Source organism: Homarus americanus, unplaced genomic scaffold, assembly GCF_018991925.1.
Source record: "Homarus americanus isolate GMGI-L3 unplaced genomic scaffold, GMGI_Hamer_2.0 scaffold49658, whole genome shotgun sequence".
Lineage (NCBI taxonomy): Eukaryota > Metazoa > Arthropoda > Malacostraca > Decapoda > Nephropidae > Homarus > Homarus americanus.
The window spans coordinates 118,499-145,604 of NW_024751128.1; the positions used below are offsets into that span (position 1 = coordinate 118,499).

The 27,106-nt window shown below is 43.2% G+C and overlaps 1 protein-coding gene across 1 annotated transcript in view; it reads right to left on the bottom strand.

Annotated features, from left to right (window-relative positions):
• LOC121854541 overlaps positions 1-21,300 on the bottom strand; it is a 31,868-nt gene extending 10,568 nt beyond the window's left edge. Inside the window, exons 1-10 of the mRNA XM_042349215.1 lie at positions 21,198-21,300; positions 11,243-11,402; positions 10,282-10,434; positions 8,698-8,964; positions 7,750-7,875; positions 6,609-6,698; positions 5,204-5,353; positions 4,923-5,051; positions 4,515-4,619; positions 4,326-4,426 (exon numbers count right to left, since the gene is read on the bottom strand). Of these exons, the coding sequence (XP_042205149.1) occupies positions 4,326-4,426; positions 4,515-4,619; positions 4,923-5,051; positions 5,204-5,353; positions 6,609-6,698; positions 7,750-7,875; positions 8,698-8,964; positions 10,282-10,434; positions 11,243-11,402; positions 21,198-21,203 (1,287 nt within the window). The 5' untranslated portion in view covers positions 21,204-21,300. The remainder of the gene's footprint in view (positions 1-4,325; positions 4,427-4,514; positions 4,620-4,922; positions 5,052-5,203; positions 5,354-6,608; positions 6,699-7,749; positions 7,876-8,697; positions 8,965-10,281; positions 10,435-11,242; positions 11,403-21,197) is intronic.
• Between the last annotated feature and the right edge of the window lie 5,806 nt (positions 21,301-27,106).

Consider the following 27,106-nt stretch of genomic DNA (forward strand, 5'->3'; position numbering starts at 1 on the left):
ATGGTTGCATCTCGTGGTCCAGGATGGCCGGTCCAAGGGCCACCTAGGCGTGAATTTGTTTAAGGTGTACATAAGAACATAAGAATGGAGGAAACTGCAGCGGGCCTATTGGCCCATACTGGGCAGTCCCGTTTACACCCAACCCCTATTGCTCATATGAGCATCCAACCTATGTTTGAAGCAATTCAGCGTATTCGAGTTAATGATGATATTTGGTAACTTGTTCCATTCATCCACTACTCTGTTTCCAAACCAGTGTTTACCTATTTCACGCCTAAATCTAAATTTGTCTAATTTAAAACCATTGTTACGAGTTCGCTCCTGGTTGGATAGTTTGAGTACCTTTGTAATGTCCCCTTTGTTTAGCCCTGCCTTCCACTTATACACCTCTATCAGGTCGCCCCTCGCTCTACGTCTCTATACTCAAGGTTCCTAATGCCCGGGATTAGTCTTGTCATTCTCCTCTGAATTCTTTCCAAGGATTCTATATCCATTCTGTAATACGGTGACCAGAACTGAACTGCGTAACCCAGGTGTGGTCTCACAAGAGCAAGATACAGTTTTAGGATGACCTCGCTAGTCTTGTAACTAACACTCCTTTGTATGAACCCAAGTACTTTATTAGCCTTTTTACGAGCAAAAACACATTGTTTACTTGGCTTAAGGTTCCTACTTATCATTACTCCTAAATCTCTCTCGCAGTCGGATTTCTCTATGGCATCGTTGTTCATCTGGTATCTGGTTTCCCTGTTTACATCTCCTATACTGAGTACTTTACATTTGTCGACGTTGAATTTCATCTGCCATTTTTCAGACCATTCGAAAAATTTGTTTAGATCTTCCTGTAGTTTTGCCGAGTCCTCGTCAGATTTGATAACACGTCCTATTTTAGTGTCATCAGCAAATTTACTTATGTTGCTGTCAATGCCGATATCTATGTCGTTTATGTATATAATAAATAATAATGGTCCAAGTACTGAGCCTTGGGGAACTCCACTTGTGACGTTGCTCCAATGGGACTTAGTGCCGTTAATGCTCACTCGCTGTTTCCTGTCCTGTAACCACGCCCTAATCCATTTAAGGATGTCACCTTTGATGCCATGAGCTTCTACCTCTCTAATTAGTCTTTCGTGGGGGACTCTGTCGAAGGCTTTGCTAAAGTCGAGATATACCACATCATAATTGTGCCCCTCGTCCACCCATTCGAAAACTGATGAAAAGAATGTTAATAGATTAGTTAGGCAAGAACGTCCGCTTGTGAAGCCATGCTGGGAATCATTGATCAATCAGTGCTTCTCCAGGTGATTTCGAATAGAGTTTGAAATGATTGCTTCCAGTAATATGCCTACTATTGATGTTAGACTGATTGGGCGGTAGTTAGAGGATAGTGATCTATCCCCCTTCTTGAAAATCGGTATTACATTCGCTATCCTCCAGGATTCTGGTACGACACCTGTTTTTAATGACATGTTAAACAACTTTGCTAAGGGCATACTAAGCTCTTCCTTGCATTCCTTTAATACTCTGGCAAATATCTCATCGGGACCAGGTGACTTATTAGGCTTTAGTTTGTCTATTTGCTTACTAACATCGTTACTAGTCACTACTATCTCACTTAATTTATTTTCTTCACTATCTCTGAATAGAGTCGGTGCCAACACAATAAGTTAATGAGTTGCATGAACCAGTGTCAAGGAATAGTCCGAGAAGACTGATAACTCGCCAACTGCACTGGTTGACCATTACCCCGGAACACAATCCGCAAATCGATTAACATCCAGGTTCCCAATTACTGCTGGTTAGACAGAGGCAAATGGCGTAAAGAAACTTGCCCATAGTTTTCATTCCTTTCTCGATTAGACTACCTATCTATAGAAATTTTGGTCCAACAAGAAGCAGGAAAAAATGTGAACTTTTCTCTATCCTCCCCCCCCCCCACCTTAGGGAAATGGGCTCTCACTTCCGCCACCTTTCCATATCGGTTCAGGGGTCCAAGGGAACAACAGAAATACCTTGGTTAAACTCTTATAAGTGCGGTATAAATCGCAATGAAAAAACCTCCACCAGTCTCGCCCACTAATTGCCTGCAGTGACAAGGCGAATGATAACTGGCAGGTGTGATGGTTATTATTATTATTATTATTATTATTATTATTATTATTATTATTATTATTATTATTTTACTGGTAGATATTTGGAATATTATTATTATTGTTATTATCATCGTATTTTTGTGGTTCTTGATATATAATATTTATTTGTCGTGGTCTTTGGGTTATATTTTGTAATTTTTTCGGAACATTATCATTTTGTTGGCCTTGCTTGATTTTTTACTTTATTTTGTTGTTTATTTATTGTTATGGTCCTTGTGTTAAGGCTTTGTGATTCCTGGATTGCTTTTTCTGGTGGTTCTTTGGGTATACTTGTTTCTGAACCTTAACTTGAACTGCCAGGCATCAGTGAACATTATGCTCTTATGTGTACAGTGTGTGTGTGTGTGTGTGTGTGGGGGGACTCAGGTTATAATAGTCAGATGGGTTGGATGATGGATAGGGGTCGTGTGTGAGTGAGATGCTGCGCCATAGTCATAATTACACGTCACGCATTCAAACACCGGACAAATATCTCCATAACACATCTAAACACATTACCAGTATTAAACAGAATTTCACGTTACTTGGCAAAAATGGCGTGTATGGGTGTGTATAATGTATATTTTCAAATGGTGTCTCTTTGAAAGCTTATCCATATGTGTGTGTGAGGCCTCAGATAGAGCACCCAACTTATTCAGTGAAATAATTCCCACAAAAGGACGGGAGACTTTTTTTTCGCTTTGTTTACAAATAGTTTTACAGTCACGGACAGATGTCGTAAATACCAGGAATTATTAAAGAGTTGTTTTAGGCGGTGGAAGGTTTACTTTATATATCTTGACTGGAGACACGTGAGACGATAAAGGGTTACAAAGTTTAGGCTCAGGGGAAGTGAGGCAGCTTCACTATGACCCGCCCTCGAGTTGCCACCAGCCACACAGCACTGTCAGTGTCTGGCCTACACAGCGGTGGGCGGGCGAGAACAACCACACCTTTGGCAGAAACCGAACTAAATAAATTTTGTGGTGAAGGGAGAGTGGGCCAAGCCTTAGAGTTACGGAGAGAATGAGGTATATAATTATAGTGTTTGGGGAGTAGAGCCGCCCTCGGGTCAGGAACAAATCAATCCTGTTTATAGTTGGAGGGTAATCTCCAACAACTGAACCAAATTTCCCTTTTATACGTTAGATTTAACTATATGAATTACGAGTGTGTATCAGTCACGCCTGAATGGAATCCTACAGTAGCTTGGGAACAATCGAGTGTACCCAGTAGAACTAACCCAGGACGACTGGTGGTGGCGCTGCTCTCTAGGTCTCCACCGCCCTCTTTCTTGGTGTTTATATCACCATTAATTATTGATGTATGTATTAATGAGACAGAAATAGATGTGGGTTGTATGCGAAGGTGTAAGAACCGTGTGTAAGAACCGTGAAAAGAACTGGAATCGAGGTTATGCCAGGAAAACCATCATTCGAGGTACAGATGGGAGAGCGTTACAGTGGTCGGTGTGTCTGTCTATAATCATAAGTTTGTATAATCAACAAGACCGACAGTTTAAAAGGGAATTTCACGCCTCCCGGTACAAGCGGTGGATATGGATGGTCACACCGTCTGTGTACCAAGATAGTTCTGCTCCAAGGGTTTTGGGAAGTGTTGGTGTTTACTTACAATCAGGGGGACTGTCCTCCACACACACACACGGTATGCAGCATGGTGGATGTGGGGAGGAGGGTGGTTAGGTTAGGTTATTCCTGACACTTCTTTGTCACATAGTCTTTAGATCAGTGGAAAGATACGTGAATAATATTTATATAACGTTTATTATAATAAATATATTAATACATTGGATTAACAAAACAAACAGTCCAGCTGTGTGAATAACAACTCAAAAATAAAACTAGTAACAAAACAATACTAAGATAAACTACTGAAAGTAAATGAATAACAGGTAGATATAAATTATTGGTCATATATTAATGTTTTGTAAGGTATCAGTACAACCATATAAGTCAGGCCAGGTCAGTAGTCACGTAATAACAGGTATGTTGTGTTGAGGTTGTTTGGTGTCACCAGACATCCATACATCACCTCTAATGACTGACTGTACAGTCATATGACGTGACTAGAGATATGGTTAAAATATGAGAGGTGATGAAGGCAGGCCTGAGAGTATAGCGTGACCTTCTATGGTTTAAAGATAACATCACGTCGTGGTATATGATAAGCTACCGTGAAAAGGTCAAGCTGGTGAGACCAAGTCGTTTGTGAGATGTTGCAGTTTAACCTCAGGACTCCCAACAACCTGTAGAGACGTGGAATTGACCTGGCATCTTCATGGGAAAGCGTGTGAAGTCATGTAGCATACCGGTGTGCCTGGGACAAGAGGTGCCATAACCTGGTAGTGGAGGAGGTGCTAGCAGTTGGTGATCTGGCGGTAGTTGAGACTAAAGCCACGGTTACCGAAGTCGTTAGGGACCTCCGCTTCGTTCTGGTGGACGTACAGCGTGAAGGGCTTCATCGTAGCTGAAATATATGTAAAGACAGAGTTGACTTTTGTGTAGTGACGGTCACACTATATTAGTGATGTGTCTGCTGTTGTTTCTGATCACTGAAACTCAAGTAAGACTTACTTGGGTAACAGCGGTGCTACTCCAATACTGAAGTATAAAATATAATTTATGGTAGAAGACAGAGGATAATGAAGTACCTTACTAAATATTACGGTTTCATGTTAGAGCATTGGAATCACACAGTAAGGCTGACAGTTCCCTTGTCAGCAGGAGTAAGGTAAAGGTGTGAGGGGGGAACAAGTGTTACAGGACTCACACGTCACGGAGTTAGGGAAGCCGAGGCCGCAGTATCTGTCAGCATTGATTCCTGTGTCGGTCATGCCGCCGGGTATCATGACGTAGTCGGTGGTGCAGTTCCCTCCCACCTGCCCTGCGTCTGGCATACCTGTAGGTGTGGCATTGCTGTTAGATATTGCAGTACTGCAAGTGTCTGTGTGGCACTAGTTTTAGATACTTGTCAGTGGTGTCGACTAACTAGTGTTAAACAGTGTGGCACAGATACTGGTGGGGTCGAGTGTGTCGGTGTCGTTTACTCACCGGCAATAGCGGGGTCCAAAGCATCAGCGTTACCACTGACGCTGAAGCTGTAGTTGCCGGCCGTGGTGTTACGTTCCCAGATGATGCCGCAGTAACCGGGCGCCATCTCTATACACACCCCGTAGTCCAGGTTGGCCAGCTGACGGGTACCTATGGTAGGGAGGGAGGGTCAGTCTATCTATGTACACTGTAACATGAATTATAGTGGTGAGACACAGATAAGGATTATATTTGTCAGCCCGAGTATATATATTATTAGTTGTTATTCTACCTAACCGCATAGGAGAATTAAGAGTCATGAGATATTTTGTGTAGAGTCAAGACCCGTCTGCTGGTCAGAGGAGTTGATTTCCACAGTGGTTCATGTTGTGAAAAATTGATCCACATTCGAGTCATGTTCTGGTATGATCGTTATTGATATATTGCTGATTTTCAAAACGAAACAGCCAGGGTGAATGTGACGTCGATCGAGCTCCTTCTACTGTACCATAAGATACGATAGGGGAGAGGTCATCCCGGAGAGCAGTGCATATTCTGGATGTGAAACAAACTTATGCCGAGCGCAGAGTTATGCAGTTTTTGCTCTCCAGTGGTTGTAAGATGTATCGCTAGTTTCTTTGGTGCATTATTGGTTCTTACAACAACCTGTTATTCATCGGTGCACCAATCCCTGGTATTGCTTCACTCTACATGAGGATCACTACCACCAGTTTATATACCGACAAAGTGCGGACTTCGCGTTGGAGGTTTTGAAGGGTATTCAAGTTTAACTTTATGTAATGGGAGTACGTCCAGTTCCCTGAAGCACAGCAGCCCCAGGTGGGCGACTCGGTCTCTGCCTCATGTACGACTGTCCACTGCAACAACCATGACTGATTTTGGAATCATCAAGTGCCTGGAGTACATAGTCGAGAGGTTCAATAGGAGATCGACCACAGTAATCTCCTTAGATAATTAAACTCTCTCATTCAGTACGAGATGTTAGTGTAAGGGCGTATGGACTGGAGTGGGTGTGTACTGTAAGATGAGCAGTGGCCCAAGTAGACACTCGATCGGGTACTACTATAGGAAAACACACAAACACCGGCTGTTAGAAGGATTTAATACATTAGGTAGTTCATTAAGGGCCATTTACTGGATAGGAAAAGTTTCAAACAAATTATGTAAACAGATGAAAGATGTCTTTGTTAACTAATGGGCGGCATAACCTGTTTTGATTAATGGGCGGCACAATTTGTTTTGATTAATGGGCGGCACAACTTGTTTTGATTAACGGGCGGCACAACCTCTTTTGATTAATGGGCGGCACAACCTCTGGATTAATGGGCGGCACAACCTTGATTTATGGGCGGCACAACCTGTTATGATTAATGGGCTACAATATGTTGACTAATGGGTGACTGACCTTCGGGTGGCGTCGGTGCAGCATTGTTGAAGTTGAAGCTGTTGACGGTACCGGAAGTGGCCGTATAGTACTGCAGACACCCGCTAGGGGCTGACCCACGCCCAGAGGAGAAACAAGTGAGCACCATGAAAAATAGGGAACTAAAATTAAATGCTTACAATTTTCGAAAAAAAAAAACATTAGCCACAGGTATTGATGGTAAATAATAATACTTTGTGGGGTAAAAAGAACATTTGACCGCTAGAAAAGTAAAAAAAAAGTACATATATATTATGATTATACATTTGAGATTTTAGAAAGAATAAAACGAGCAACGTGATGAAACGCTTTACATCCTCATAAGATTTTAGTATGTGAACGGTAAACAAGCTCGATATGTTTAGACTGTTACAATCAAAGTAAAATCGAGAGAAAAGGCCAAGCAGAAGAGCATCAGAAAACCGACCTTTTTTGCTTAAAAATTCTTTGATAATACAGAAATAAAATAATATGACTATAAATTTGAACTCTTCTGAAAATATCTAAAATATCTTGATACTGTATTGTGTTGGTGTTAATGGTGTGTGTGTGTACAGTATATTGGGGCCAATATCTGTGACGTGTGGATTCATGGGTGAATGATACTTTGTGAGTGTATACATGTGTACATTTGTATGCATTTGTACATGTGTGTGTATTTTGTATATATAATTTTGCGTGACTGTGTGAATAAAGTTGTACATGTGTACAGAAATATACGTAATTGTAGACATGTGTGTGCGTATTTTGAGTGCCTTGTATGCGCCTCTGTGTATACCTTCGTGTTACAGTACATCATGTGCACGTGATGTATGTGTACTTATCTTTACAGGTATACAGTACGTACTTGCGCGTGTATGTACGAGGATACATGTATATGTATGTCCTGGTGGATATACAATAGTCAATAATACAATTGTGAGTGCATGTGTGTAGTAGGACACACACACACACACACACACACACACACATACATACACACACACTTGAAATGATATTCATTTGTTTATACATGCGCCTGTATACTTGTAGCAGATATCGTGCTAAAGTCGTATTTATAGAGTGTGTGTGTGTGTGTGTGTGTGTGTGTGTGTGTGTGTGTGTGTGTGTGTGAGGTACTCACCCTGGTACTCGGAGTCACAAGGGATCTGCCTGATCTTGATGTCCCATGATCTGGGAATGGTGGAGGCAGACGAGAGATCCACCGTCAGCCTGATTGGTCCACCTGCCGGGTCCACGTCCATGTACACTGTGGACCACACCTAGTGTTACACCCTGCTACACCTTGTCATGCATGGCCCGCGTCCACCTGCACTATTGAAGTGTTATACCCTGCCTTATACAATCCACTCACACTGTCGACCACATCCTAGCTAGTGTAATTCCCTGCCGTCAAGGTCCATGTATACTCTCACCAAAAACTTCTCGAACGCTATAAGCATTATGCCATCTGAAAAATGAACGAAGAATCTGAAACCATTCCGATATGACAAGCCCCATTCTGCTCATTCTCACATCCATGGTGTCCAGGTGTTCGAGAAACTTTTGTTGAGTGTGTTGAGTGTGTACAATGTGGACTACACCGTTGGCTTCACCCTCTGCCATGCATAATACCAGTGAGCAAATTTTTAAGTCAGTTGTGCTGTAATATAAATAAAATTAGACGTTACTTGTTGCAAGAGTAATTTCGAGGCTGGATGTTCATTTATAATTTAAATATAGAAGTCAGAATTTCGAAGCTGTAGTTTAGGTATTAAACGCTGATGATTAGAGGTTGGAAGTTAGAAAATGGAGGTTGACTGCTGGAAGGTGGGGGGTGGAGAGGTGAGGTTGGACGACAGAAATTGGTGGCTAGTTTCGACGTAAGTTGAAAGTGTGAGGGAGACGGTTAGGTACTGAATGTTGGAGGAGGTACTGAGTGTTGGAGGGGGTACTGAGTGTTGGAGGGGGTGCTGAGTGTTGGAGGAGGTACTGAGTGTTGGAGGGGGTACTGAGTGTTGGAGGAGGTACTGAGTGTTGGGGGAGGTACTGAGTGTTGGAGGGGGTACTGAGTGTTGGAGGAGGTACTGACTGTGCTGGTCGTCATTGTCGCCACAGATCCTGGGGACGGTGCTGGTGGTGGGCGTCACCGTCAGGAAATCATCGTTGCAGTTGCCGTTGATGTCTGGCTGCGAGAGGTTGAAGTTGAGGAAATCGAGGCGGATTTGGCAGATGTTGGAGTTGACGCGGTTGATGGTGAGGGTACAGGCGCCGTCTGTACCCGTGTCCGTGCCGCTGTAACTGGGGTTTACGAAGTATGTGTTGTTGTAGTTTGACGACTGGGAGCACGTGTGCTGCGCTGTACCACCACGCGGGTTACACAAGGGAGATCAGTTAAGTGAATACAGAAAATGGTTTACAGGATACAGAAAATGGGATACAGTTCACATAAGCCATAATCACAAGTCAAAAGGCATACCTACCTTATTATCATAAGGTAAATTATTCAGGCCAAGTGCCTGCTGCGAGAACGTATTCCTCTTATCCCAAGACTACTGTACGGCAAACCAGATCCTTTTATTAGAGCATCTTTAGGTATACACACAGGAAATCTTGTAAGCCGTCTTCCATTTTAGGCCCTTACCCAGTAGATATCGTATGGGGCCCTAGTTTGAGTCTCCGTCACGACTCTAGAGCAGTGGTTCTTAAACTGGGGGGAGCGCCCTCCAGAGAGAAAAGTCTTGTCAGGAACCGAACGCGTCTTGAAACGATTGCTCATCCCTCCCACTCTATAATAACTAAGGGTTGCATCAGGGGGTTGGGGGGGGGGGCGTGGGATCTAGGACTTATGCAAAAAAGTTTAAGAACCACTGCTCTAGAGCCTGGCTTTTTACTCCTCTGCCGGGCCCTTTGACATGATCGGGAATATAGGGGAGTAGATGCCGTCCGTCAGTCAGTCAAAATGTTTGTTCTTTTTTCATAGAGCCCCGGAACTCTGCACCTCCCGAAAATGATGCGGGGTTAAGTATTCATGAAAAATTAAAAATAGGTAAAACTTCAGATCTGTGTTCACGGGAACAAAGATGTGTGACAATGATGAAGTGAATGCAGATGTCAAGATGAAAATAAAATACATGTTGCATATGTACAGAATTCCTCTCGTTCACCTTTGGTGTGAGTTCAATGGACAGGAGTAATGTACTGCAAGGTCTCCCTTTTTACACTGTGATCTTTGAATAACACCTCACTGCCTAACTATGGAGAGTGAGGCTTAGTCCACCATCCCGTGACGACTTCACACACTCCATGCGGTATGACTCACGCAGGACAAATGTATTCTTCTGGACATATCACTAGCTACTGGACCACGTTTCATAACAACACACCGTTTTCAAAGTGGCTACAACAATAATTTAAGAAACTTATACATAAGGTGACAGATCCCGTAGATATGATATCAACGTTTGGAGCTGGACCTTACAGATATCACAGCGACGTTTTGCCAGAAAATTCAGAAACTGCCCTTACAAAATAGATGATAGTAAAGAGAACATTAAATAAATATATAGACAAAGTAATGAATAATCATGGAAATAATATAAGAAAAAAATAACTAAGGAAAAAACATAAGTCAAGACAGAAAGTCAGACAAGACCTGGAGGGGAGCTGAACTGACCTATACAGCAGGCGCCGTAGCCTTTAGCGCAGGTTCCGGAGGACGTCCCCCCGTTCCTGGTGCAGTCCTTGGACGGGAGACACGTGCCCATCGTGTGGGTGGTGTCTGACGTGACGCACATGTCTGGCTGGATCTTCAACAGCACCAAAAACACTGCACGAGAAAAACGATGATACATTATGCGAGGAAAACTATAAGTAAACAAGGAGGTGTGAAGGTGCATGGGTAGCGGCATTGAGTACCCCAACCAAGCGCTCCAAGGGTTGAGATAAATGCTAAGGTTACGAGAGAGTTATTTCTTTTGTACGATTTTAATTGTTGAAAGACTGGTGTAATTATTAATCTCGTTACGTGCTTAAAGATCTTAGTTGTTGAAGCGCAGTAATAACATTATACAGTATATTATACAACGTCAACAACACCTTATTATATACAGTAAAAAAGCGAACGCATGGAGTAAGAGAAAAAAATTTATGAACATATTAGTTAACAAATAGGTGATATATATGAAGTAAAGTGATAATGGGTCAGCGTTCTAACAAATTGATTTATGCATTCTGTTATATCAAATCGACTTGGGGTTCAGGTACGATGCATTACACAGTTTTTGTGGTGTTATGTTTTGTATTTTTTGTTTTGTCATTATAGTTCTCGAATAATGAATTTCCTGAATAATGTGATAACACACGCTCCGTGTCTATTTTACAAGTGTAAAGAATTTCTTGAAACTTAAAGAAGACATTGGTAGTCTCAGGGGGTCTGGCGAATTTAATATTGAGCATAATTTGAAGACCATCTTTTTTAACTTGTGGGAAATAACGTAGAAGTTGAAGATGAAGCACGGAAGTCGAAGGTTAACCAAAGAAGCTCAAAGATTTGATGTAGATAAGAGATTAAATAACGTAGAAAGAAGACAACGCTAAAAACTAAATATTAAAATAACAGAGGGAGAGTGAAGCACCTTTCTCTTCTCTGTTACTACCAAGAGCAGCTTCTTCTCCCTCGTGCAGCTGCTGTTCCTGCTGTAGTACGCTCACGCCCTCTTGGTCTGAATCTGAGGGTGCTGTTGTGACCACACCCACCAGTAGTACCACCATCAACGTCAGTCTGGTTCCGTGTGTCTGGAGGGAGATACCGAAATGAAATTAGCTTCAGCTGCTGATTGTTGTGACAGTGTGTGTGTGTGTGTGTGTGTGTGTGTGTGGAGGGGGGTATTTGTACAGGTTATGTATGAATGGAAATGCAGATCTGTGAGTAAACGAACATGAGACAAAGGAAGCGTGTAACGTGTAACACCACAATGGATGAGGCATATGTTCAGCTGTGTATATGTATGTATTGATGTTGTATATGTATGTATGTATGTATGTATGTATGTATGTATGTATGTATGTATGTGCATGAATTATAATTATGTAAGGTTAACTTGTGGGTGCTACTTATTTTTGCCGACCAGGAGAGTGTGTAGTGAGAGGCACGCCAAAAGATAGAACACAGACACCCACACACACACACACACCCACACACCCACACACACACCCACACAAACACAGAAGCAGTGATACAAATAAGAGAAACTCGTGCAGTGACCCAGAAAGAAACGAAAGAAAGATAAGAGAGAGTTGAACTTTTGTTTTAAGTGATGAGTGACAGAGATACGAAGAGAGATAGAGTGTGTCATGAGTGTGGTGAAGTTGTCGTGGGTGTGGTGAGTGTGTGTCATGAGTATGGTGAAGTTGTCGTGGGTGTGGTGAAGTTGTCGTGGGTGTGGTGAGTGTGTGTCATGAGTATGGTGAAGTTGTCGTGGGTGTGGTGAAGTTGTCGTGGGTGTGGTGAGTTGTTGGGTGTGGTGAGTGTGGTGTAGAGTGTTGTCGAGTGTGATGAGTGTCGTGAGTTGTGTGAAGTTGTGGTGGGAAGTTGTGTGGGTGTCGTGAGTGTGTGTCGTGTTGTGGTGGTTGTCGGGTGTGGATGTGGGTGTGGTGAGTGTGCCATGAGAGTGGTGGTGTGATGAGGTGTGTCATGGGTGTGATGAGTGTGTCATGGTGTGGTGAGTGTGGTGTCAAGTGTGTCAGTGGTGAAGTTGTCGTGTGTGGTGAAGTGTGTGGGTCGTGGGTGGTGGGAGTGTGTGTCATGAGTGTGGTGAGTGTGTCATGGGTGTGGTGAGGGTGTGTCAGTGTGGTGTGGTGAGTGTGTGTCATGGTGTGTGGTGAGTGTGTGTCAGTGTGTGGGTGTGTGTGTGTCATGGGTGTGGGTGTGTGTGTCATGGTGTGGTGAGTGTGTTCATGGGTGTGGTGAGGTGTCGGGTGGTGTGTGTGAGTGTGTGGGTCTGAGGGTGGGTGTGTGACAGGGTGTTGGTGTAGGAGGTGTGTCAAGTGGGTGTGGTGAGGGTGTGGTGAGGGGTGTGTCAGGTGGTGGGAGTGTGTGGTGTGGTGAGGGTGTGGTGAGAGTGTGTCATGGTGTGGTGAGTGGTGTGTCATGGGTGTGGTGAGAGGGTGTGGTAAGGGTGTGTCATGGGTGGTGGGGTGGTGAGGGGTGTCATTGGTGTGGTGAGTGTGTGGGTGTGGTGAGTGTGTCGTGGTGTGGTGTGTGTGTCGGGTGGGTGAGGGTGTGGTCGTGGTGGGTGTGGGTGTGTGGGTGTCATGGTGTGGTGGAGAGTGTGTCATGGGTGTGGGAGTGTGTCATGGGTGTGTGAGTGTGTGTCTCGGTGTGTCATGGTGTGGTGTGTGTCATGGGTAACAAGGGGTGCGTGTCATGGGTGTGGTGAGTGTGTGTCATGGTGTGTGGGTGTGGTGTGGTGGTGTGTGTGGTGCATGGTGTGTCATTGGTGTGGTGAGTGTGTGTGAGGTGGTGAGGTGTGTCGGGTGTGGTGTGTGTGTGTGTGGTGTGTGGTGAGGGGTGTCATGGGTGTGGTGAGTGTGTCATGGGTGTGATGAGTGTGTGTCATTGGTGTGGTGAGTGTGTGTCATTGGTGTGGTGAGTGTGTGTCATGGGTGTGGTGTGTGTGTCATGGGTGTGGTGAGGGTGTGATAGAGATAACGGGTCTGGGAATGGTCGTGACAAAAGGCTGACCCCGTGACTTGTTACCGTTGATCGCTTCCCTCACGTCTCAGGTGGAGGGAAAGTGAGGCATGGAGGCAGTCAGGGGAGGATGAGGCAGGAAGGTGAGGATGGGGAAGGGAGAGGAGGGTATGGCAAGGGAAGGAGGGGGTGAAGCAGGGAGGATAGGGTTTGGCAGGGAGGATATGGTGTGACAGGGAGGAGAGGGAGGACAGGGAGGGGAGGATGAGGCAAGGAGAGGGGAAGGGAAATGAAGTAAAGAAGGTAGGGTGAGTCAAGGATGCGAAGGTGAGGAAGGGAGGGAGGGAGGCCAGGAGAGATGAAGCGACTCCCCCCCCACACACACACACAAGCCGTGACCACAGGGTGTGCATGTTACACCAGCTGCTCCCCCTCGTGTTGTTTACTTGCTGCCGTTCCGCTTAGAGGAATAACTGGTGATAATCGGCCAGGTGGCTGATGATATGAGAGAGAGAGAGAGAGAGAGAGAGAGAGAGAGAGAGATTTATGAGTATTTGTGAAAGAATATGTTCATTAGTGCCTTAAAACCTCGTGGTGTTCTTTTGTCTATGTGCAGTAATACACCACACGGATTAGCCACATGTTAGATATTTATTCTCTGCATATAATAACAGGAGTCAACACTGAGGAGATTCTGGCACTGGCGAGCAAGCATGACGGAGCCAGTGTACAGTATTAGACAAACGTAATATAAATTATAACAGTAAAGAAGAGAGATTGGTTGACCTCAGCTTTCCTCGTCAGTCTCCGGGTAACAGTCTAATTCAGAGACACGTTCTTGTCGCCAACACAGTGCGATAGATAAGAACATAAGAAAATAAGGAGTCTGCAATAGGCCGGTTAGCCTGTGCATGACAGCTCCTGTCGAGAGTTACTACCACTCTCTATCATCCATGAATCTATCTAGGCTCCTTTTAAAACTTTCCAGCGTTCCAGCACTTACTACAAAGTTGCTAAGCTTGTTCCACTCTTCCACCACCCTATTTGTGAACCAGTTTCTTCCTATCTCCCTCCTAAACCTAAACTTATCTAACTTGAATCCGTTGCTCCGAGTCCTATCCTGCTCGGATATTATAAGAACTTTATCTATATCCCCTTTATTGATTCCTTTCACCCACTTAAATACTTCTATCATATCTCCCCGCACTCTTCGTCTTTCTAGGGAATGCAAGTTAAGTTTCTTTAACCTATCTTGATATGGAAGGTTTCTAAGTCCCGGAATCATTTTTGTCATTCTTCGCTGCACCGACTCTAGTGAATTTATAGCCATTCTATAATAGGGCACCAGAACTGAACCGCATAATCGAGGTGCGGCCTGACTAGCGCAAGATATAGTTGCAATAAGACCTCTGCACTCTTGTTACTTACACTTCTAGATATAAAACCCAATACTCTGTTTGCCTTATTTCGAACATTAACGCACTGTTTTCTAGGCGGTAGGTCCGCTTACAAGCACCCCTAGGTCTCTTTCACAAGTCGACTTCTCTAGGTTGATGTTAAGGCTGTATACATTATAAGTATTTGTTCTTCCAATATTAAGTACGCTGCACTTGCTGGTGATGAATTTCATTTGCCATTTTTCAGACCACCCCTGCAGTTTATTTAGATCCTCCTGTAATGCATTTGCATCCTGCCCTGAATTAATTTGCCGCCCTATTTTGGTGTCATCCGCAAACTTGCTTATGTCACTGCTGATCCCAGTATCTAGATCGTTTATGTAGATTATGAACAAGAGTGGGCCTAGTACTGACCCCTGGGGAACCCCACTGGTTACACGGCCCCACTCAGATTTAACATCATCTACGCTGACCCTCTGCGTTCTATCGGTGAGCCATGATTTTATCCAATTTAAAACTTCCCCTCGATACCATGAGCCTTAATTTTTCTCAGAAGCCTCTGATGCGGTACTCTGTCAAATTCTTTGCTAATGTCTAAGTAAATAACATCGTAATTTTCGTCATTATCTACTACCTCGAAGACTTTCCTAAAAAACGTTAGCAGATTTGTTAGACAAGATTTTCCCTTTGTAAACCCATGTTGAGAGTCGTAGATTAATTTGCTTTTCTCTAGATGCGATCGGATGGTATCTGCTATAATTGATTCAAGAAATTTCCCCACTACTGACGTCAAACTGATCGGCCGGTAATTTGCAGAGGTCTTATTGCAACTATATCTTGCGGTAGTCAGGCCGCACCTCGATTATGCGGTTCAGTTCTGGTGCCCCTATTATAAAATGGATATAGATTCACTAGAGTCGGTGCAGCGAAGAATGACAAAAATGATTCCGGGACTTAGAAACCTTCCATATCAGGATAGGTTAAAGAAACTTAACTTGCATTCCCTAGAAAGACGAAGAGTGCGGGGAGATATGATAGAAGTATTTAAGTGGGTGAAAGGAATCAATAAAGGGATATAGATAAAGTTCTTATAATATCCGAGCAGGATAGGACTCGGAGCAACGGATTCAAGTTAGATAAGTTTAGGTTTAGGAGGGAGATAGGAAGAAGCTGGTTCACAAATAGGGTGGTGGACGAGTGGAACAAGCTTAGCAACTTTGTAGTAAGTGCGGGAACTCTGGAAGGTTTCAAAAGGAGGCGAGATAGATTCATGGATGATAGAGAGTGGTAGTAACTCTCGACAGGAGCTGCCATGCACAGGCCAACCGGCCTATTGCAGACTCCTTATTTTCTTATGTTCTTATGTTCAGCCAAGTGTGCCTGACTGGCTGTTGGAGACACGCGTCGCGGTGTCACACTCTTACAACAGACAGGAACAAACATGCATACATTTTGTTAGCGGACTTAAAGTTACCGGAATTAAATTTAGCGGAAGCTAATTGGTCCGTTAATGGTTTCCAAAGTTAGCGAAAACGCTAATCCGCTAACGAGAAAGTTAGCTTCGCTAATTAGCGGTTAGTGGATTAGCGAAACCGTGCCCACCACTGGTCCTATCCTAGCACCAAGTCGGAGTCTCAATAAAGAAGTTGATTGTCCGAGAAACACCAAATTTGATCTAAGTATTTTTTTTACCATCTCAATCGCATCAAGTTGGAATTTGATTTTTAAACAAGCAGTTAGTAATCATTACGCAACAAAATTTGAATAAAAAAAATAGTTCATAGGTACAGATTATTCGAGATGCACAGGTAGTACAGTAGTGTTAATGGACCCCGTCAGACGTGTAGGTAATAAAAGGGTTGGAGTTCAGTTTCAGGTATATGACTACGGTGAAGTGTTTCCATTTCTCACTTTTATTCACTTCGTTTCATCCTGTTTTCCCGTCTCTCTCTCTCTCTCTCTCTCTCTCTCTCTCCGTGAAAATAAAGCTGTCACAAAAGTTGGTTAACACCCATTGCGCCACAGTGAAGTTCAAGGGGCCATAACGGGACAACAATAACGGAAACTGATGGTTATGAAACTCGTCTAAGACACCTGGTATTGTTGGAGATACCAGGCACACAACTCGTGGACGAGCGAACGCATGCACAGACAGGCTAGAGTAAACGGACGGAAGACGGGCATCCCCATATGTCTGCCTTCCAGGACAGCGGACGATTATTGATTACAGGGAGTTCCACCTATAGCCTCTGCCTCTCTACCAGGGAAAGTAAGAGAACACTGCGGTCAATATCATTACCTGTCTTAATTTTATATCTTAAGACAGTGTTAGAATAAATCAATTTGTCCTTTGATCCCTAGTGGCTCCTGCCAGTGCTCGCCGCCGTCACTCTTGTGGCATGGTACATAACACAACAACTACAACACTGGTAGACCACAGTAAAATGAGGCGTTCAATGGTTATGCAAGTTTCAGGAAGACAAATTTTCTTCGTTTATATGAAAAGTAATAGTGCCTGACACCCCGATAGGAGCAGTGGATCTAATCACAGCTGAATGAACTGGGGGTACTCCTGGCGTGAACCAACGAGGCTTTAGACAGGAGGCGAGCGCTATATTCACTCCACCAGACAAAAATTCTTCCTCCGATGTGAAAATTCGTTTGACTGTATACAATATGTGTATCACGGCACAAGGCTTTGGCCGACTCCAGTGTTAGATGTGTCACACCACCTGATGGGAAAGACTAATCGTAATGCATGTATTAAGGTTATGTAATATCAGTAATAATCATGATACCATTGGTGTTGCAACACTTCTCATGAGGTGAACATACAGTGATACATCTAGTGCCAGAGGTCTTACAGCAACCGGGTTTGAATGACGATCTTATTTTTGTCGTCTGGGAGACTAATGGTAAAACTGACCAGTGGCGTAAACTGTTAGTGGTGTCTGGTGATGGAACAGCGGAGGTGACTCAGCTCCTCGACCCTCTAGGAGTGATGGTAGTATTATGTCGTGAAGGTCCTCCTCGACCACTTAAGGATCTCCGTTATGGAAAACTGTTTATGTAACTGTATATACTGTACACCTGATGTTATTACACGAATTTTGTTACGGACAGAAAATGGAGTGAACTTTTCTCAGAAACTGTCTATTACTTTCGATGTCAACTATTACTTTATTTTACTTGTCATACACCTGCGAGTGGCAACCGCTGACAGGTACTGCGAGGAAGTATTCGACCATTAAATTCAATAAGAATTTTCGTGTTCTTATCTCCAAGTACAGTAATTCGTTTGAGTGATAGTACAGTATATGAAATTTTTTTTTACCTACATGTAAGTTGAAGTTGATTCAAATGTGAATTGTATTCCCAGACAAATTATTACTTCAGAAGCGTATATCAAGTATATGTAGGTATACTCCTGGATATAGTTTCCTTGAAATAAATATTTTATATTTTTCAACTAATTTCTGTCTTGTGTTAAAATGTATCTCACCACAAGCATTCCCTATAACAGTATTGGTATATTAGATAAGTTGCAAACTTTAAAAGGTAAAACATTTTGAAGTTTTGAATATTTTAATTATGCTACATCACTTAAGTTACACAGCATTATAACTGAAGGTGGTGTATGTCACAGCCAAATCTTCTCAGCCAGGCTATGATAAGGGAAGCAATAAAATGCCGGTTGTGTGAACTGACTTGATATTCAGTATCTTTCGTCTTATTTTTCCACAGTTATGGTTTCTCTTCAGCTCTGAAATGTTGGCTGCGGTATTCATTCCTTCAGTGATGGTCTACTGCGTGTTTAATGTTGCCCCCATGTATATAGTTGGAAAGTACCCGAAAATGTTGCTTGTCCATCCACTGAAGTTGTAAACACTAACCAATCTTTGGGACAAATTTGTCTTTTGTGAGCCCCTCCGCGAGTTTCATAATCATCATTTACTCTTGTTATTATTGTTATTATTATCATTATTATATATATATATATATATATATATATATATATATATATATATATATATATATATATATATATATATATATTTATATATATAGATCCACAATGAAAACGTGGATAAGATAAAGATATCACAGGGTAGTTGTTTTATTCAAGACATCTTCAGTTGCTCTGAAGATGTCTTGAATAAAGACGAAAGCTAAGGTGCCCTGTTTCTTTCCCGTGTGTGATATATATATATATATATATATATATATATATATATATATATATATATATATATATATATATATATATATATACACTAAATGGTTCTATCATTTCCAGAGGTGGAACTGATATTTAGGAAAAATGAAGAAGAGAAATTAAAGAATATCACTATCAGAAAAGAGGATGCTCTTCAGAAGATAAATAAATTAAAGAAGACAATATCCCCAGGCCCGGATGAAATTTTCCCTCGAGTTTTGAAAGAGTGTAGGGAACAGATTAGCGGACCCCTCGTAAATCTATTTACAAAATCATTAGACACGGGAGTTGTGCCAGACTTGTGGAAACAGGCAAATGTAGTACCCATATTCAAAAAGGGAGACAGAGCATTAGCGTCAAATTACCGGCCGATTAGTTTGACGTCAGTAGTGGGGAAATTTCTTGAATCAATTATAGCAAATAGCATCCGATCGCATTTAGAGAAAAGCAAATTAATCTACGACTCTCAACATGGGTTTACAAAAGGAAAATCTTGTCTAACAAATCTACTGACGTTTTTTTAGGAAAGTCTTCGAGGTAATAAATAATGACGAAAAATTACGATGTTATTTACTTAGTCTTTAGCAAAGAGCTTGACAGAGTACCTCATCAGAGGCTTCTGAGAAAAGTTACAGTAAGGCTCATGGTATCGAGGGGAAAGTTTTAAATTGGATAAAATCATGGCTCACCGATAGAACACAGAGGGTCAGCGAGATGGTGTTAAATCTGAGTGGGGCTGTGTAACCAGTGGGGTTCCCCAGGGGTCAGTACTGGGCCCACTCTTGTTCATAATCTACATAAACGATCTAGATACTGGGATCAGCAGTGACATAAGCAAGTTTGCGGATGACACCAAAATAGGGCGGCAGATTAATTCAGGGCAGGATGCAAATGCACTACAGGAGGATTTAAATAAACTGCAGGAGTGGTCAGAAAAATGGCAAATGAAATTCAACACCAGCAAGTACAGCATACTTAATATTGGAAGAACAAATACTGTCAATGTATACAGCCTTAACAACATCAACCTAGAGAAGTCGACTTGTGAAACAGACTTAGGGGTACTCGTAAGCCCGGACATACGGCCTAGAAAACAGTGTGTAAATGTTCGAAATAAGGCAAACAGAGTATTACGTTTTATATCTAGAAGTGTAAGTAATAAGAGTGCAGAGGTCTTATTGCAACTATATCTTGCGCTAGTCAGGCCGCACCTCGATTATGCGGTTCAGTCCTGGTGCCCCTATTATAGAATGGATATCAATTCATTTAAGTCGGTGCAGCGAAGAATGACGAAAATGATTCCGGGACTTAGAAACCTTCCATATCAAGATAGGTTAAAGAAACTAAACTTGCATTCCCTAGAAAGACGAAGAGTGCGAGGAGATATGATAAGTATTTAAGTGGGTGAAAAGAATCAATAAAGGAGATATAGATAAAGTTCTTATAATATCCGAGCAGGATAGGACTTGTAGCAACGGATTTAAGTTGGATAAGTTTAGGTTTAGGAGGGAGATAGGAAGGAACTGGTTCACAAATAGGGTGGTGGACTAGTGGAACAAGCTTAGCAACTTTGTAGTAAGTGCTGGAACGCTGGAAAGTTTTAAAAGGAGTCTAGATAGATTCATGGATGATAGAGAGTGGTAGTAACTCTCGACAGGAGCTGTCATGCACAGGCTAACCGGCCTATTGCAGACTCCTTATTTTCTTATGTTCTTATGTACATTACTACCTGGTCTCCCAAGAGCTCCAGTGAGGGCCAACCTCCATGGGTCCAGTGTTAGCATAAGAGGAAACCGGAGTACCCGAAGAAAACTTACGATGTTCGGTAGGATCTCATCCTTCTCACATTCAACCCAAGTGAGTATCGAATCGAGTTACAGTAGCGAGAAGTAAGTGCGATACCACTGTGACATCGATTATGACCACTTTTGTTTCTCTTTGAAGGCTCCCGTCCGGCTTTGTAAAGGTGACACCTCGAAAATTATGACAACTGATGTTTTGAGGGAGTTATGGCCTACTGGTACTAGTGTGTCTTGGGAGTCTTGCTGCTTGGATGCCCAGCACCATGGGTGAGGGGCCTGGATTTTGCTTTACACTGTCTTCTGCTTAAACCACCACCGAAATCTCACATTGAATAGACTAAGCATTATTATCAATTTAGAACACTTAAGAAAATTATGAAATCTTAAATTAAGCAAAATTTATTCAGTACAGTTTATATATCGTAACGTTACGGGTAAAGGCACTTGCAGACACTTGTACATAATACTTTCTGTGAAGCCTACCTTCATGGCGATTTTGTACGTTCCTCACTTGGTACGATCTTCACGTCAATGGCTATTCTTGACTACTGAATGTGACCCAACGGTGGTGGCTCTTTTAAATCCCCTGTCGCGCCGGTATTTAGGTTGGTGGTGGAGCCTCCAGGCGGCGCTGGTCGTGCGCCCCTCAACTTGTAAACAAAGACTGCGACGCGCTGGTTGGCGGACCTTTACTTTAACACCCGGACGAGGAGAAAAACCTCAAGGGTATTAATGATGATAATAATTACAAGAATGCAGATAGTAACATTATTAATGATTATTATGAGAATGATATTGATATCAACAGAAATTTTAATTAAGAACGGGTTATTGTAAGTATATATTGTAAATACAGCTTTTATAAGTTCAGTAACTAAATTTAATATTTAACTCCTTGGATACTATGAGAAGCTCTGTACTGAAAAAAAAATCGTCTGGTGTTAGCCATATAAACTATCAAAAGTGTTGTCCGGTAACGAAGGGGTTAGGTTAGGGAGTTCTTTCTGGAGCATTAGTTTAGTATTTGTAACAATAGTAGTTAATTTATCTTAGAAATGCAATAACAGAGAGACAATGATCAAAGCAACCAAGAACAATTTTGAAGAGATGTTATATGGTCCACGCACCGTCTAGGAGGCTGTCATCAGTACGATGTGTGTGTGTGTGTGTGTATGTGTGTAATAATAATAATAATAATAATTAACGGTTTATTGAAAGAGCTTGGCAGCCAGAAGGCTGAAAATATACAGTTACATATTTGGGGAATGGGTTACGAATTACAAATAATATACAAGTGACATAAGTGACACAAATAAGACATATAGTAACTTAGATGGGGATCAGCTCAAACTACAGTTCATTTCAACATAGTGACAGTGTAGGGAGCAGTGTTTACTGGGAGTGAATACACTGATTTATTACATGTTATTGATAATTTTTACAATGGTTGGGACTGGGCTGTTCTTATAGCGATCAGTTCGTGCACGTATGGGCTGGATGCGGTTGTGGTGTCGAACAGCAATTCTCGGACAGGGGATCTCAGGTGGTAGTAGGGGCCGGTGTCGGGGATGGTGTAGAAGCTTCTTACCAAATTTGCAGATGAGGCCGTGGTGATGGTCAGTGAGAGTCGAAAGGGTCAGTGTGTTGAGCGCTTCTTGATATGTGGAGTAGGAAGGGGAGAGAATAATCTTGCATGCCCTCTTTTGCACTTTTTCTAGGTGTTTACGTTGTGTGGCATTTGTGTGTGTGTGTGTGTGTGTGTGTGTGTGTGTGTGTCCCTCCCCCCTAACTGGGAGTCATGGTGACGTGGTGAAACTGAGCGCCTTTGTGTCTCCCCCTTGTATATTGTCCTCCTGACTGACCACCATTTTTCATTTTCTCTCGCCACCAGGCTGGGTGTGTCAAGTGTTGACCACTTGTGTATGTTATCGTCCACCAGTATATATAATATATGTAAACATTTAAAGAATTAGGCATCACGGGCATGTGGTCCTTCCTAAAACGAATTTCGTTACTGTTATTGAGCATTTGTGTTTTGCTCATATTCATATTCACATATAACTTTGGTCATATGATTAAGGATGAGGGTAATAACAAATATTAATGGGCAAAGTTGAGACTGGGATGGATAAATGAAATTAAAAACTGTGTCCCCAGAGAGATACAAAACCTTGGAGAATTGGTAAAAACAGCCCGAGAACATTTAGAGTGGAAGACTGTGGTCGCCATCCCTCAGATACGAAGACGGTACTCTGATTGATTGATATATAGAAATATGGCCAATATTCAGCAAACGAGCCTAAATCATATACCGGTGTTATGTGCCTAAATCGTATTCCAGTGTTTGCAGAATAATCACCCGGTAAGTGAGTACAATGACCAGATTAGGTTAGGTCCGTTTAATTGTTTTTGATACCACATTTTCTTTCTGCTTTGAAGCCCTGCTCATCTTTGGTTATAACTCAGTAACTATGCATTTCCCCACACTTTCATTATCACATTTGTATTCAACATGAAAAACTGCTCTAAGACGTTGTTTACCTTCAACATACCTGGCGTTACACTATCTCATTTAGGTTCGATATTGATTCAGTTTGGAAGAAGACACGGACTTTTTTAAGCAACTGTACAACACATCTACCGGTAAGTTTTGGTCCACGTAGTCAGTTGCCGTTTCATGAAAAGTGAGTAAGTTTGTCAGTCAGGATTTTCTTCCCATTAAACCGTGTTGTGAGGCAATGGTGAGACTGTGTTCGGTCAGGTGTTGGATGATGGCGTCCCTCAAGATTTCCTCAAAGAGTTTGCTTATGTAATGTTGGGTGATCGGCCGGTGGTTTTCTACTGCACTTTTTCTATCTTTCTCTTAGACTGGGGTGACGTTGGCTGATTTCTAGCCCCTAGGCGCTTTTCTTTGACCCTTGGTCTGTACTCCGTCCACTTCAGGGGTTTTGAATTCTTTCAAGCTAGCCATTTTCTCTTTGGTGAAGCTGCAGATAAAGAGTGGCTAGCCGAGAAGTAGCACAGGTGACCCTGGGGCCAAAATAACTCGCTTATATGACACCTGGTGAAGTGATCATTGCTCCTGCGTGCTGCTGGGACGTATACTGTATGTGTTAGGCATTTATTTAAGGCATGAGTGTTTCATCCACTGAAATTTCCTACCCTTTACAAGTTTCTCTGTTATTTAACACCAAACCGAAAGAGTGGTCAACAAACTTTCTTCTGTCATAGTAACGCAGAGTACACAATACTTGTCTGACTCTCAAAAGTTGCAAACTGTTGTCCTCAATGGGAAGGTCTTGACAGCGATTCTCCGGGGTGTAGGAAATATCGTCATGGTGGACCAAGTGTATGAAGACATGGCCTCAATGGCGGCCATTATGCATCAACTTCGCTTATAAAAACAAGAAGAATCACCACGAGAATCTTGAGAGGAGAGTTGGGATTCTCCAAGGTAATTCTTCTACACATTCTGAATAAGTTGCAAAGGAGAATCCCAAAGAATGTGACTTTTGAATTCTTCTTTATTTACCAGGTCTGTCTACCTCGGGGTTTACCTCGCCTCTCGGTTGTAAACTCTGCCTCAAAGAAAGAAATTCTACTGATAATGTTCCTCCTGCTGCAGTAGGGAGGTATTGGCGGCTTGGGATGACCAGACGTTCTATGGCGGAATTGTGATGCTGAAGAGACGATGTGTGTGTGTGTGTGTGTGTGTGTGTGTGTGTGCGTGCGCTTGTGTATGTGTGCGCACGTGTGTGTGTGTGTGTGTGTGTGTGTGTGTGTGTGTGTGTGTGTGTGTGTGTGTGTTTAGATTATATGCGGTAGATTAATAAAGTTTCTTCCATACCCGTTTGACTCTTTTGACAATTTTAGAAATGCGTCAGGTGTCTCCTTAAAGCAACTCCCACGGGCTTGGCACACCTGCCAGAACGCTCTCCGGTTTGCTATACACAGTTACAGTTTTCTTTGTTTTCTCGTTGCACGTGATATTTTCAATAGAAAGCAGTTGATAGCTAAGTACTCAGACATCACTTGTGTCACGTACAAACACGACTAAACGTTTGTGCTTTCACGTGCGAGTGTGATGTAGCTGCACGCACACAGTGAACAAAAGCACCATGTACTGGCCGCCTGCAACAGCTGCGACTGCAGCACGCCTGCACGCTGGCCGCCTGCAGCACGCTTAGCTGCTGTACTGGCCGCCTGCCACTGGCTGCCTGCAGCACGCCTCAGCTGTACGCCATTACCTCCGCCCGCACACGCTCTGGTAGCTGCTGTACTGCCGCCTGCAGCACGCTCGGTAGCTGCTGTAGCCTGCAGCACGCTCATGGTAGCTGCTGTACTGGCGCCTGCAGCACGCTCATGATAGCTGCTGTACTGGCGCCTGCAGCATCGCCGATCTGCTGTACTGGCTGCCTGCAGCACGCTGTAGCTGCTGTACTGGCCGCCTGCAGCACGCTCATGGTAGCTGCTGTACTGGCCGCCTGCAGCACGCTCAGCTGGCTGTTGTACTGGCCGCCTGCAGCACGCTCATGGTAGCTGCTGCTGGCTGCCTGCAGCGCACGCTCATGGTAGCTGCTGTACTGCCGCCTGCAGCACGCTCATGGTAGCTGCTGTACTGCAGCACGCCCCTGTGCTGGCCGCCTGCGCAGCACGCTCATGGTAGCTGCTGTACTGGCCGCCTGCAGCTCGCCAAGCTGCTGTACTGGCCGCCTGCAGCACGCTCATGGTAGCTGCTGTACTGGCCGCCTGCAGCACGCTCATGGTAGCTGCTGTACTGGCCGCCTGCGCTCATGGGCCCGCTCATGGTAGCTGCTGTACTGGCCGCCTGCAGCACGCTCATGGTAGCTGCTGTACTGGCTGCCTGCAGCACGCCTCGGTAGCTGCTGTACTGGCCGCCTGCAGCACGCATGGTAGCTGCTGCACGCCTGCAGCACGCTCAGGTAGCTGCTGTACTGGCCGCCTGCAGCACGCTCATGGTAGCTGCTGTATGGCCGCCTGCAGCACGCTGGTAGCTGCTGTACTGGCCGCCGCAGCACGCTCATGGTAGCTGCTGTACTGCTGCGCAGCCGCTGTACTGCTCATGGTAGCTGCTGCACGCACATGGTAGCTGCTGTACTGGCCGCCTGCAGCACGCTCATGGTAGCTGCTGGCCGCCTGCAGCACGCATGGTACTGCTGCATGCAGCACGCTCATGGTAGCTGCTGTACTGGCCGCCTGCAGCACGCTCTGACTTTAACATTTGTTTACCGTCTTCAAGGTAAATACTGGTTAAATTAACTCAACTCTTTCTATTTACTATTTGAGATAAGGAGTAATAAGTCTTTTAGGGAAACAATACACAAAATATACAGTACTGGTTTGTGAAATATCCAGAACCTAATAACTGGATTTAATTAACTATACTGAATTTGTTTATATGTTTACTGCAGGTGAACAGATTACGTTCATAAGACTGCAGCGTCTACTACTGTAGGCGTTATTTTGTAGCATCAACTATCAAGCTTCATCTCTTTTTGTAACACACTACCACGTCTTTCCTTGTGTCTCCTTATACCCATTATGGCATTCAACAATCTTCTTGCCAATTTTTTACATCCTGGTTTTGCATTATGTATTACACCAGCCTATCAATCCCTCATCCTTTCTCTGTCTGAAACTCCTTATGCTTTTATACCTTATTATTATTATTATTATTACTATTATTATTTTCCATTCTATTCACCCATAATGACGTTAAGTACATTTTGTAACTTCTTCCTCTTACACTTAGCGCGGTAGTGTTGGCTCAGCTCTTCTCCTATACAGTATATCCCCGTCTGGCTCGTTTATTAACGCAGTTCTCTCTCGTCATATTTTGCTAATACATCTGTTGCTTTTCCTCGCTTACTGTTAGATGCAGTTTGTTAATCATTGTTCCACCTGCTGACACAACCCGTCCCAGATACCTTAACACTTCACATTGTCCATTTTTTTTGTCCATTCCTTCAAATATTCATTCTTCCTTTCTTCCTTCTCTTCTTATTAGCGTTATTTTACTCTTTTTCGCATTCATTATTAAACTTCTACTGCACGCACTTCAGTGCTGATTCTCTAGCATTTGCAGTTTTTCCTTTGTCGTCAACAAACAGCAGTCGACTCATTTCCATATTTATCTAATAGCCATCCACCAGAGGTGGCCAAGCCGAGGGAGGAAGGCCAGTGTTTTGTTCTTGATAATTTTCACAGGGGATAGTTTGAAGCCCAGTACTGTTTTTTATTTCACAGCTTGGGTTGGTAAACTGCTCCATAGGTCTACCACCTTCTGTGTGAAAAAGTTTTTCCTTATATTCGTTCTGCATGTTAACTTGGCGAGCTTGTAGTTGTCCTCCCGTGTTGGTGGTGCGTAACAT